The sequence below is a fragment of the Stylophora pistillata genome, chromosome 9 (genome assembly GCF_964205215.1).
Source record: "Stylophora pistillata chromosome 9, jaStyPist1.2, whole genome shotgun sequence".
Lineage (NCBI taxonomy): Eukaryota > Metazoa > Cnidaria > Anthozoa > Scleractinia > Pocilloporidae > Stylophora > Stylophora pistillata.
The window spans coordinates 17329333-17342700 of NC_142527.1; the positions used below are offsets into that span (position 1 = coordinate 17329333).

General features: G+C 39.4%; 3 protein-coding genes across 4 annotated transcripts in view; 2 read left to right on the plus strand and 1 right to left on the minus strand.

Annotated features, from left to right (window-relative positions):
- LOC148723568 (uncharacterized) overlaps positions 1–13368 on the minus strand; it is a 401859-nt gene that overhangs the window by 292665 nt on the left and 95826 nt on the right. The window lies entirely within an intron of this gene.
- Positions 94–5011, plus strand: LOC111334303 (cubilin-like). 2 transcript variants are annotated; one of them, XM_088734255.1, is made up of 4 exons: positions 94–216; positions 2974–3006; positions 3407–3865; positions 4439–5011. In XM_088734255.1, the coding sequence occupies exons 1-4, from the start codon at positions 123–125 to the stop codon at positions 4669–4671; spliced, it is 819 nt and encodes a 272-aa protein (XP_088590381.1). In that variant the 5' UTR covers positions 94–122; the 3' UTR covers positions 4672–5011. The 2 variants fall into 2 exon arrangements, with proteins under 2 accessions (XP_088590381.1, XP_088590382.1); XM_088734256.1 differs by lacking the exon at positions 94–216 and adding an exon at positions 547–711.
- LOC111334302 (uncharacterized) lies at positions 6385–8439 on the plus strand. The gene has a single exon (XM_022940006.2). The coding sequence runs from the start codon at positions 6492–6494 to the stop codon at positions 7284–7286; it is 795 nt and encodes a 264-aa protein (XP_022795741.1). The 5' UTR covers positions 6385–6491; the 3' UTR covers positions 7287–8439.

Consider the following 13368-nt stretch of genomic DNA (forward strand, 5'->3'; position numbering starts at 1 on the left):
TGATGCTAAAAATAAATTTGATGTATGTAAGTATGTGGAGGTTGAGCAAAACAATATAAGAAAAATTCCACACGGAAATATGAAAAAAGACGTAAGCAAAATAGTAACTGAGACTTACCATAATGATTAATACTGCGTCGAAAAATATGATAAATGGAGCAAAAAAGGATTTAACGGCATTGAAAGAAGGAAAGGCAGTTGAGCCCTGTGGAATAGGTAAGCCAATGATAGGATTCCCACAATATTTCATTCCACGATTATCCCTTTCCACTTCCTCAAGCCATATTGCCACTGCGACAAGTGAATCATTAAAACCAAGAGGCTCTTACCTTACGTCATTAATTTAGTGGAACGAGTTTTTCTCAAGCGACTGGAGGACTACGGGTTTTACACAAATTTAAGCGTTCACAACCGGTTACTCTTTCATTTTTTATTAGTTGTATTAATAAAAGTTGGAGCTCATTCGCGTCGTTTTAGTGGACATTTTGTTAAACTGTCACGCACACCACTGTCACGCACAGCAACCCATGCGTTGTATGCAAATTTAGGCGACTTGAGTACCTTCTTTGATGTTATATTTAGTTGTACTGCGTTGCTCTTTTTCCTTGAGTTGCTGGGGAAATATGGTTTAGATCCGAAATATAATGTGGCTCAAACTTGGCACTTCAGGAGGGAAAGCGAAGTGTTATCTGGTTTTGCTGTGGTGGTCAGGTATCGTCTAGCGTAACTCTTTATTTTGGAAAGTGAATATTGGAATTCTGTTACTCAGTTCCGCGTTGTCGTAACTGTCACTGGCAAACAGAGTGCCTATTCGGAAACTTTGAGTTAACTAATTTTTTATAACACAAAAATGAAAAAGCTGTGAAGGGGCTGTACTCAGTCTCCATCGTAAGAAAATCAGAGAATCATCTTAAAGGCGACTTAAACGAGCGTGATAACTTCGATATCATCAATATCACACACGCAGCTAAACCATGAATGCATCAAAGATTCAGGGATGTCATGTTATCGGTGCTATCGAAAAGATACCGAGTCTTTTTTAAAGATATTTTATATGCCTAGGGGTTTTCGTAATCGACAATAACATTAATGTTACTCGACTTGATTCTATGATTCTTGTCTCTGTGCTTACTTACTTTTAGGAATGTCATATCTTTGCAAGGGTTAATTTCAAATAAAAGTCGAGTTCGAGTCACGATTTAACCTAGAGTCAAGTTAAATCTGTCTCTTTTTTCACATTTGGTATTGTTGTTTATGTTCCGCGTGGAAATGATTCCTGGATTAGCTACCAAAAATCATTAATTTTTTTTTTCTCTAAAGTTCCGTTGTATGTTACTTAGTTCCGGCGGAGGCCATTTCCTTTTCAACATCACATTGAGAAATTTCACGTTGGGTTTAAACACGATTCAGCAATACTCGAGCGTCAACATATTGCATCCATTGGATGTCGGGTAGGAAATAATAAACATCAAACACAATTCTTTCTCGGCTGCCAAACTGGTTGCACACACCATCATCAAAAGCATTCAACAAATAGAGTCAAAATCAAAGTGAAAAACGAAGATGAATATTCAATCAGTCTCGCTCTCTCGGAAGGTATTCGAAGAAATGTCTTACTTAAATTTATAAGGCCTTGTAGGGAGACGCCATGTTTGTGTCCCTCTGAAGGGTATAAATTAATGGCGGCTCAGTGTAAGCTAACAAAAACATATGTCATCAAGTTTTGCCACAAAAAGTCTGTAGTCGTCTTCCGAGGGCTCACAAACATCTATATGAGTACTAATTCTCATGAAAGGACTGTTTAGACGGCGAAATATCAGCGGATAAGTCACTTTTTTTACCCAACGTTACATCATTCTCGGCCGCCATTTTGATATCTTGTCACGCAAAAACCTAGAGATTTAACCTTGCCTTATCACAAAACGAATAACCCTATCAAACTGAAACTTTGTAAAGAGATAAGTCTTCAGCTGTTCTAATAACTAACTGAACTAAAAACTCAAAAGGAACGATAATTGTCACGTTTACGGATACGAACTCTAATCTTTTTTACTTATGTAACTATTCCGTTTTTAGCACAAAGACACTAAGAAACTTTCAATGACTTTCTATTTAATTTGTTAGCGCGCTTTGTTTGATTTCTGTTCCGTGACTAGCGAATATCCGCTCAAAGCTAGCTACATAAAGCTCTGTTCATTTCTATTTCCCGTAGGTCAAAGTGTAAGAACTAAATTCGCCTTCTATAAGCAAGTAGCTCAGTTGCGAGGAGTCACTGTAGCGAAAGCATTTCGGAGCCGAACGAAGTTTAGGAGTTCTCTACCCCGGAGTCAAGATCCGATGTAAGTTACGCTTGTAATATTCCTCATTTTTATCATTTCTAGTTTCGTAGTCTTTCGGTTTTCCTTATCTCGAACCTTCATGTATCCGTTCTATAGTTTTTACCGCCTGTGCTGTACAAAGACTGCCAGCTTAAGTGAATAAAGAGTTTGATGCTGCTACTTGTCTAAAGTTCAACACTGTGGTTATACTGGCGAACTCCGGTGCACAACACCACGTGTCTGCGGCATCGGGAACGCGACAATAATTCCTGTTTTTTAATATCCATTGTCACGTGAGAACCAAGACTGACATGGGCTCGAATTGATTTGATTCAGGTTCCGATATAATGCCTTCAGTGATGAAGAACACAAATTTCCTGTTCGTATGTCTCAAGGCTTACTTAAATGTTGACTCCCATCCCATTTTGAAAATCTGAAACTCTAGACTGATATGTCTAATAAACGAATACTTACGTTTCAAATTTCAGATCTAAATAAGTTATTTATTTCGCAACTGTTATTTGTGCGCATCTTTTAAGCTTGGATATTTCACAGTTTTCTTAAACTGATATATAATAACGGTGTTGCATCTTCCTTCCATCTTCGTGATAAACTATTATGAAATTACTAAAGTGCTTTTTTACTTTACTTATAGCATTTGTGACAAGAACGTCAAGATCAAATGAAGGTATTCTATTCCTTGATAATTTTCATCGACTCTTCAACAGAGTTGCTTACATGCCAATTTGCATGACCTAATTAATTGATGTTTTGGATATATTATTGAGTCACAAATACCATATAAATCAAAATTCTAGCAACAAACAAACGGCATTTAAATTGTTAAGTGTAAAGGCTTCATCTTGTCACTTCGAGGAGGTTAACCGCTAATAAATCTTTTTTTAAATTATTTAATATGATTATGAAAATGATAATAATAATAATAATAATAATAATAATAATAATAATAACAATAATAATAATAGTAATAACATATTTAGATCAGACACTCAACATCGGACATGATGTCACTGAATCGTTATTCATTGGTTTGTTCCTTTTGTATTTTATGATCAACTTACCTGAAGTTTGCAATGAGTTTGTTTACCTTGGAGGAGATTTTGGGACACATAAAGGAAGTTTCTCAAGTCCTGGCTATCCCACAGAGACTTATCCAAATAGAGAGCGTTGTACTTGGATAGTCAAAGTACCTCTGGATTACCGGGTAGCACTCTACTTCAGCGATTTTGATGTGGAATCATGCCCCACTCAAACAGAAAATTGTACCTGCGACTACGTGGAAATTTCTGATGGACAACTTTTAATTGATAGGCGGATTTCAAAATTATGTGGAAATAAAATACCTCCGAACGTTTTATCCAGTGGGCGATTCCTCAGGATTGACTTGGTAACAGACGCAACAAATCCGATGAAAGGATTTAATGCGCACTTTTACTCTGTATCTTCAGATGGGTCCACACTGTCTACCGTAGATGTTCAGAAAAATCCAAAATCAGTACCACCTGCCACCGACACACCTAAGAAAGGTAATAATTATAGTTAATTGCCAAAAAAGTTGTTACAACAATCAGACTTTTGTTCACCTCAGGCGAGTAGAGAGTGATGTCATTTACTGGTAAGACTTAATGTTCTGATTCCAAGTTATCAATCAAGGTGTTACAGTTTGACTCATCAGATGCTTTCGTTAGAGGGAGGTTACAGCTCACCACAGGCCATAAATATCATTGATCCCGAACTGTGCTGGACGTTCAATCGAGAGGTCAATGAGCAGTACCCCGATTAACGTCATTGTATCATTTTACTGAAAAGCAAAACAAAACAAGAGAATACGCTCACAAAATAAAACGAGAATCCGTGAAAATCATCGTTCGTCTCGTCGATTTAGATTGTTAGGGTGTGTTAGGATTCTATCAGCCATGTTACTTTGTACAGTAAAATTTGGGAGGGATACTAAGGAGCAGACTATAATGGTACCATACGAATCATGACAAACTTATGGCACGAGTGCAAAGGAAAATTTAATCTTAATTAGAGGAAATAAAGTTCTGACCCTAATTGATAGGGAAAATAAGATGATAGTTGTTTACTTTTCCGCTCAGGTGGCAGCAGCACGACAATGATTGCCGTGATTTGCAGTCTTCTTGGTGTCGTTCTGATCGGGGTTTTTCTTCTGCTGGTCCTTGTTAAGAAAAAACACGCTCAGGACAATCGACGAAGATCCCCACAGTTGGGCAGGTCCGTTTCCAGTACTACGTCTCAAAGGAACAATTTGCCTTCAGAGCCTCCTCCACCATATGCATCTGTAGTAAACGCCTCTCCCACAATTAGATAAGAAATAAGAAAATGACTAGGGTTTTGTCTACGGCACAAAAATGGTTGATCGTGTGAACAGGAAGCTACTACAGGTGAAGGCGGGCTTCAACCGTCAAAAGAGTTGAAGCCCGGCAACTCACATTCACTTGGAAAAGATGAAGGCACGGTCAACACTTGATAAGAAACACGACTGAATGGGTATACAGGTAAAGATAAAACAACTACAAAAGCTTTCAACTAGTTCATCGTATTCAAAGTGAAATACAGACAAAAATCAAGCGTTGCTTTTGAAAATGCTGCCATTAATATTTTTTGTTTGCGCTAAGAATATGAATACAATAAAATCTTGCAAATAAGCATCATTTGTTGGTAGTTTTTTTTTACTCTAATCCATTTAGTTACTGTGTTCAGAGGATGTTTCTTCACCTGATTTTTAGTCAAATCAAATTTATGCTTTTTAAAGGATCAGGTAAACACGCCCTCTTCATTTTCAATAGTACCCTCGTGTTCAAGAAAAAAAGTCCCTTTTCTTAGTTGATCAACTTGATGTCATTTTGCCAGTATGTGATAATCTCTGTGATTAACCGCGTCTGTTCTGCTGTGAAATTCTTCCTGTTCCAGTGCTCAACCTTGTTCTAGCGGTTGTCTCCCTTACAACGGTCACCTGCAACACACTTCAGCTCACCTGACTAATTCACACCATTGAAGAAATTACTTTGTCGCAATAAGAGTAATGGACGCAATGGCATGACTGGATATGAGACGTTGCACGCAGGTTTCTTATGACATGATTGTTCTCTTTATGAAATTCCAGATTATGATTATTACAGATAGTTTCTAATCTGTAGAATCGACGAGGGTCAAAAGCTTAGAGACATTTTAGCGGATGTTTTTTTTAATGAAATACCGTACGAGGATTAAGAATGTGCTCATTCTTAACTAAAATCATATAATACATGAATTTCCAATTCACAAATGAGCGCACATAACATAGCGCTACTTATAAGATTGACAGAGGATTGAAAAGCTTGTTTCAATAAAAAAATAATTGTTTCGCGCAAAGCTTTTGATTCTCGATCTTTTTCTTTAGTTACAAAGTTTATTTTGATGCTCACGTTCTGATATTGTAATACAAAAATCGATCATCTGTTTCATAACGTCCTTAAGAAACTCTCTCAAGATTTTCAGCCTTAAGCACACTAAACAGTCTTAGGGTAAAATAGCACTGTGAACCAACTTTCCAGCTGCCTGACTCATGCATGCAAAATAAATAACAACGCTTATGATGACGCTTATGATGCACTTGCCATACATTCTGTCACGTTTCCAAAAAATTTAAATAGGTGTTCGCGTAATGAGATTAATGAGTGGTATGTTGCTCGCACCAATCAGATCGCCACATTTGGGTATCTAACTTTTTTTTCAAATGGAAGAGCTCTTAACCTAAACCCTGAAATTATTCGACTTGATATGGAACGTTTAAAATAAAAACGTGACTGTGGTCATACAATCATTTTGTAAAATGTAACGCTTCTGTATCTTGAATTAGACTTTAAATCACCCGATTGTATGGCAATAGTCCTATACTCTTTCTTATTTGTTTCAATATTGGTTTGAGTAAATTTGTAAAGTTTATCGACTATGGGAAAACCTCGGCACGACTTTGTTCGAAGTGACGTGTCCCTGTATGTCGCAAGCGCAGACCCTTGTCAAGTGTTTAGGAGAGAACGTGACGTCATGCATGTGTGATCGCAAGAAACGAAGACATGCTCGGAACTCTTACCAAGCGAGGTTTATTTTACTTTAATCCTCGCGTTGGCTGTACTGGAAAATAATATCATGAGTACAGATACGCTACTGGAAAAAGACCGACCCGACTACGACACTGACGGCGTGTTATGTTTCGTTGCTGTCGTTGAGCGCTTCGTGAAATCCGCAACAGTTTTGGAAGAAACAGTTCTGTTTCCAAGCGTCTTGATGGATTTATCTGTGAATGCTCTTGAAGCAAAGATAAATCCGAATGAAATATATCTATATAAAGAATTGGATTTGAGGACATTTTGCCGTATGGTTAAGTCGTTGAGGATTCAACTTTCGCAAGGATGTAGTTTCATCGAGGAAGGCTTGGAGGAAAATATGCAAATAAGACACAAAGTGGAAGAACTGTGTTCACAATTGAAGTCATTAACCCAACATGCTAAGTATCTCAGGTATGCTTCAGAGGTAATAGCTTTGGCAAACAAACCAGTTTCTTTCCAAGAATACACCGCACAAGCATGTGAACACATGCTGCTTTGCGAGGCTCACTCCACTTGTAACTTGCGTGACACTTTGAAAATGTTTCTAAACGTGGTTGAAGAAATGGAGAAGGAAACTTTGTTTCCTTGCCTTTTGAAATCCTACAGAACACTTGATTACGGTTGTAGCATGAAATCAGAACAGAATTTAAATGATGTGTTTGTTAGGTTACTTCAAGCAAGAAGCGTGGTGCAGGTGCCTTCCTATTGTGAGTATTTTGATGATTCCGCTCTCTGTCAAACTGTGACCAAACTGAAAAACATTTTCTATTTCTATGCCATTATGATCGAAGAAATTGTGGTCATGTATCGGGAAAAAGTCCACGAGGATTATTAAAAAAAGGCTAGATTTTATGCATAGAAAGGAAAAGGGTCATATGAGAAGGAAACTGAGTTCATGAGCCCACTCCCTGGGGGACACTCAATCAATTTTTTTTCGGGGTCTTGCTGAATTTAGTACAGTTTCGTGTCTTGCAAGCCATAATGCCCTTCGCTTTGATAGGGTGAGAACTTGAAAATGCGCGCTGAAAATGCGTGTCACCTACGATTGTGTACTCCTATAAACTCTGCCCGTTATCTTGCGTGTGGCTACCTGAGATCGATACGCCGCAATTTATGAATTTTTTTTCTTATATCGGGTCAGGCCTTTTAGGTTTTGGCAGCATAACCCACTTTAACTTTCCTCAAGTTCCCTACCTCACTCCTCCGAGCTCATTCGGAGAAGAGAAACTTGAAAACATGGCGTTGTTCAGCTGACTTTCTCTTGATCACAACACTGGTTCAGAGCGAGGTGATTATCGGTACTACGTACTGATAGCATATATAATCTTGACGATGCACAGTCACTGCTTCAGTTTGAAGGGGGATTTTCTAAAGCCTTGGGGTCTTTTTTAGTCCTTTCTTGGTCTGGCTCTTTATATCTCGCATCCCTTAGAAAAAAAAACAAGACATTTATTACCAATATTTACTAATCATACAACAGACTACGGACCAAGAAATGGCTCGTCAATAATTTATTTTTCTGTTTCTGTTATCTAAATTTTTACTTGTACTACTTGTGAGGGAGGCTAAGCTTACAATTCTTAATGGTTTTATTGAGTTTCTTCGCTAATCTTTATTTTGTTTTCTTTTCATCAATTATTGTAAATTGTAGTAGTTATACATAAGAGCAAATAAAATAAATAATGAAAAGTAAGGAAACATTTAGAGATATCGCAGTGCAGTTTACCGGTGAAATCTTGAGCAGTTGTTTGAGAGTTTTGGGTATTTTTTTTTATGAAATTATTAAACTATACCTCTAATGTTGCTCGGAGCAGTAGTTGAACCGCTGAGATGAAAGTGATCTTCTCAGTAATGAACATTGCTGTGGTGAAAATAAGGCCTAACTAAAATTCAGGTTTGTACGGGAGTGAAAACCATGACCTCTGCAATACCGGTACAACGCGATACAAACTGAGGTAGCAAGCCAACTGGGAGCTGGGTAATTTTCCGGTTCATAATCAATCCGTAATGTGATGAATGAACGACGAACATATGTGATTAAATGTATTCAAACTGCAGATAATTAGCTCGGTTGGTCCATATTTTCATAAGTTTGGGACAGAAATCCATGAATTCATAGATTTTCTCAACTCCACATGATACGGTAGCCCACAACTGTCACGGCAATAGCATATTGCCGTGACAGTTGTGGGCCACCGTAACATGATGCCTTGACATATAGTTTTCCGCTTTTATGGGAAAATTCACTATTTGGCGAGGGAATTCCGCATTTTAAAGAAGTGTCTCTGTAAGAATCAAACATCTTGGGAAATGAAAATTTTCAACCCCCCCCCCCTTTTTAATGCCCTTTTTAAAGGTTGCAGCTCTCTTTGTTTCCATGGTAATAACGGCTGCTTGTTCGAGGCCTGAGGCCTCATTCTTATACAAAAACATCGTAAAAAAGTGTAAAATGTTTATTTCTCTATCTCAAGCTAAATACAACATTACAGATTGGTACTTCTAGCATATATAGTGACATCATTCGTCTTTACTTTGATGCATTCAATTTTCCCTGGGTGGGAATGTGAACACACCAATAGATTATTTATCTTGGTACAGTTTCGATGATTTTTACCGTAGGGTAAAACAGGGAAAACTTTTGTCTCAATTTCTCCAAAAGTACACCGATTCTGGAACTGAAACTACGCACTTAGTTGGTTATAATCTTCTAGTTTTTAAATGTGTAAAAATCTCTGCGGGCCGGCCTCTACTTTTCATAGTGACAATTCGCGAATGAAGCTCAAAAATCTGAGGTAAAAACGACCAAAAAAAGAGAGGAAAACCTTGATTGAACGTTCGTAAACACTGAGTGAGAGTGTAAATCACAACTTGTCAGCGGTAGTACTACATGTAAAACCCACCACTCGCGCGAAAACTATCACAAAGTGGAGATTTTGAACAACTCAGTATCCCCTCATTACAGCAAATGGAACAGGGATTTTATCACAATCATTTCCCACAAAATTTAGCTTTTTTTAGAGAATCTTTTACATGCTTGAACATTATTTTGGCTTTGAGCCTTGAGAATTCGTTTCTTGATAATAAAATGCTATAAGTACCTACAAAATTACAAAGGTTCTCTTTTTCGGTGTCGCATGGACCGAGGAGTACAGATTTTTCACTGATGAACAAACAGGCACAATCTTCTCAGTTACTAGCTTGATAATCTCCACAGACTGACGTTATTGGACCGAACGATCTCCTTCTTCCTGGTGAGCCGGCCACGTACACCTCAGGGGGAAATTAAAGAGACCTTTGACTTCCTGTCGTGTAAATCACAGGAGGATTGCGTTATATTCATCTCTCTTTAAGCTTATAAAAGATATCCAGGAAAAAAATTGTGGAAAGTAATCGTGATGAAGTCGCTGTTCTTTTCCCTGAAGAACCCGAAGCAATCCAGATTATATATTAACCATGGGGAGTTTCATTCCAGTTACGAGTTGCGCTTTGCTTATCCCTTTTCACTCCTTGTGGAGCATAGGTCCAAGGAAACCTCACCCCATCTCCTTCTATCTCAGGCCAACTTCTCTATTTCATTTCAAGTGTAGCCTGTCTTGGTCGCCTCCTTGTCCACGGTTCTCCTCCGGCAGTTTCTTGGACGGCCTTGTTTTCTCTTCCCTTGTGGGTTCTACCTCAGTGCATGCCTGGTAACATTGCTGTTCGGTTTTCTGAGGGTGTGCCCTATCCAACCCCATTTACGCCTTCTAATCTGGATGTAAATTCGTTCCTGTTCAGTTCTTTCCCACAAATCTTCATTCCTCATGAACTCCAGCTTGTAAATGGTCATTTCATTAGCAATTTGTGCAGCCTTTCCAGCCTCGTACATAGTAACCTACGTAGCCAGGCTCTTTTAGGAGGGGAGGGGTAGAGGGAAGGGAAAAGAGGAGGGAAGGGAGAGCCTGCACTGGCCCTATTGTTTTTGCGTTGACCGCCCAAAATTTTCAACCAATTATACTCGCTGAAAATCAACCAATCAGAGGGCGCCAGAAGCAGTTTGCGCGTTCACTGCCAGTTTCCTGTCAAAACAAACTCGCGCCTCTCATGGCGGACACAGATAGTTCTTTCACTAGAGCAAAGAAAGGCAAAAAACCGTCTTCAAACCGATCAAACGAATTTTGTAGACTTTGTAAAAAAGAGCCTTCAAATTTTGTATGGCGATCGTGTAAGTTATACATCCTACAGTAATATTTTTAGAGCACCCAACAATCCGTCCAAGAAACCGCCGTCAGAATCTCTCAAAAGTATTGGAATTATTGTCGAAAACGAAGAAAACTGTTCACAAGTAGTCTGTGGGACTTGCGGAAGAAAATTGCGAGGTCTTTATGAATCATTTACCAGTGTTCATCAGTCTTTAAGTCAAAAGGAGTCGATGGCTTACTTGTGGCACTGAAGCGAACACAGTTTCAAATTTGCCTGACATCACATCTTCAATTGGTGTGTCACCAAGATCGCAAGCAGACACTTCTAGCAGATGAGCTTCGCTTATTTGATCTGAGATGATGCTTTTTAACGCCGTAACCACAAGAACAAATCCATATCCATGTTCTCGGCATGCCTTTGCCACAAGGACACGAGAATGAAATATCACGCTTTTGCCAAATTCATTGGGAAAAATCGCTATTAAATCTTTCGCCAAGAATAAATGTTTACTTGAAGTAATTTGCTCTGCCTTCTAAACAAAATTCTCGCCTTTGAAGTTCCTAAATCGTTGCTCCACTTCTTGTATTTTTACATGGAAAAGCTCACTCTTGTCCGCCATTTTGAACAAGAGTTGTGATTCAAGACGGGATATTGATTGACAGGTAATCGACCAATAGGAATCAACCAATTATTTTCGACCAATAGGAATTTCCCGCACCGAAACTAAGTGGCAAATAAACGCGAAAACAATAGGGCCAGTGCAGGCTCTCCCTTCCCTCCTCTTTTACCTTCCCCCACCCCTCCCCCCTGCAGGCTACGTACATAGTCATGACATTCCAGGTACCGAACAATGTTGTTGTCTTGGTGGTAAGGAGGGGGATCGGCCTCGTAGCTTTCTTTCGGCTTTTACCACGATGCGTCATACTAGTCTCCGAGGAGACGTTCTCCTGACCCAACAAAGATGCGATTTTGTACCTACTTCCTATGGTTTTTGTAATCAGTTTAATCCACTTAGTGAGTGATTAGCCCTCCAAGGTTCACCAGAGCCCTGTTGGCCAGGCGTTACGGGGTTCTGAGCAGGCCTTCATGGCTACCGAAGCGGCCCGGGGGGAACAAGCCCCCACCATACTTTGCCCTGCACAGCAATCCCCTACATACCTGTTTTCGGCTACCACGACAAGGACGAGGGGTTGGACTTTGGTAGCCACGAGTTGCGGTTTGCGTATGGATAATGAGTAGTTTGAAAGGTGGAATTATAAGGTTATTATTCCACTGAATCTTTAATCTCGAACTTTGTTTTGATTTTCTCCTGATCAAGACATGGAAGGAAACATTGATTGACTCGATTGCACTGCGGCGGTGATAGGTCTCTCGTTGTCATATCTTATGCAAATTTTCTGACAGTTTTCTAACAGTTTTCAGATGATTCGAAATATCTCAGTTCCTGTCACCCTGCCCTTTGCAAAGAGAGGCAATGTGTCGTACAAATTGCAACTGGGTTTTACATGTAGTACTACCACCTCGTGTCTGTCTATGCCTTGTGTGTTCGTTTTTTGTTTTTGTTCATGTGCCTCCCCTTAGCTGGCTAGGGGCTATGATTATTGTTTTGTTTTTGTTCGCATGCCATTCCTTGGCTGGCCAGGGGCTAGGATTACTGTTTTGGTTTTTTCATGTGCCACCCCTTGGCTGGGTAGAGGTTATTATCATGAGTCCCTTATTATTATCATTTCACGTGAGTGAGTTCAATTCTTGGAGTGAGTGTGTTAGTTTTTGGTGAGGTAGGGTTCGATTCCCCAACAAAGTTGGTGTCTGGTGACCCTCTTTTGTGGTGGACCCAACCCTAAGGCATTGCACCCTCGCCATGGGTTGGACTAGACGTGTCGGTCGGCAGGCATTGCACCGCCCTCACGGGAGCCTAGCCGTCCACCTCAAATATATAAAAAAAAAAACTCACTCTCAGTGTTTACGAACGTTCAGTCAAGGTTTTCCTCTCTTTTCCTGGTTGTTTTTACCTCAGATTGCGCGGAAATCTGCTGAAATATCGAAAAATGTCCATTTCTCGTCTTTTTTGGATGGACCTGATGGAAAATTCATGGAAAAATCCAGCGTCACGTCATCGTGATAACGTACACGTTTACGACAAATGACCGGTGTTACGATAGTTTCGTGTAGATCAGCCCACTTTAACATGTTTCAGATGACAGACAAGTATAACGGTGTATCGTCAGAGGATTTCGGATTACTCAAATTCCCATGAAAGAGGGTACAGTACTCGGAATCTGGATAGAATTGCATCATTGAATACAAACTCGCATTCTGATTGGTTAAGGAAGCGAGGTATTTAACGTGGAATTGCGAGTTGAAAACTAGGCTGAATGATTTTGTTTCGCATCTACGTAAGCATAACAACTATCGTCAAATTGTTACAAAGTTTGGTTTCTAAGTCAATTTTAAATGTTTTCAAAACCATTGTCACCTTTTAAACAGCCAAAAACAAAAAGAGCGTTTTTCAAAGTGAGCCTGAGGTTCTTCCTTGTTTTGAACTGAGCTATAAATTCTTGGAGAGGCATGAAAAATCTGTTTCGGTCGCGACAACGCGAAAGCGAGAAAATCCTGTGAACACGCCCAGAAAAAACAATCTCCGAGCCAACAGGTCACGCCAACCCGGGTTCAATATCCACCTACAGCCATAATCTTTTAGAAACTCAACGAAGGATGTCAAGCAAATAGGCTAGTTT

Bases quoted from the DNA above. Each gene is read 5' to 3' on its own strand.
- LOC111334303 (XM_088734255.1), top strand. From the start codon at position 123: ATGATTAATACTGCGTCGAAAAATATGATAAATGGAGCAAAAAAGGAT. The intron at 3,007-3,406 runs GTATTCTATTCC...ACTTACCTGAAG, and splicing joins AACGTCAAGATCAAATGAAG to TTTGCAATGAGTTTGTTTAC. The intron at 3,866-4,438 runs GTAATAATTATA...TTTTCCGCTCAG, and splicing joins CACCGACACACCTAAGAAAG to GTGGCAGCAGCACGACAATG.
- LOC111334302 (XM_022940006.2), top strand. From the start codon at position 6,492: ATGAGTACAGATACGCTACTGGAAAAAGACCGACCCGACTACGACACT.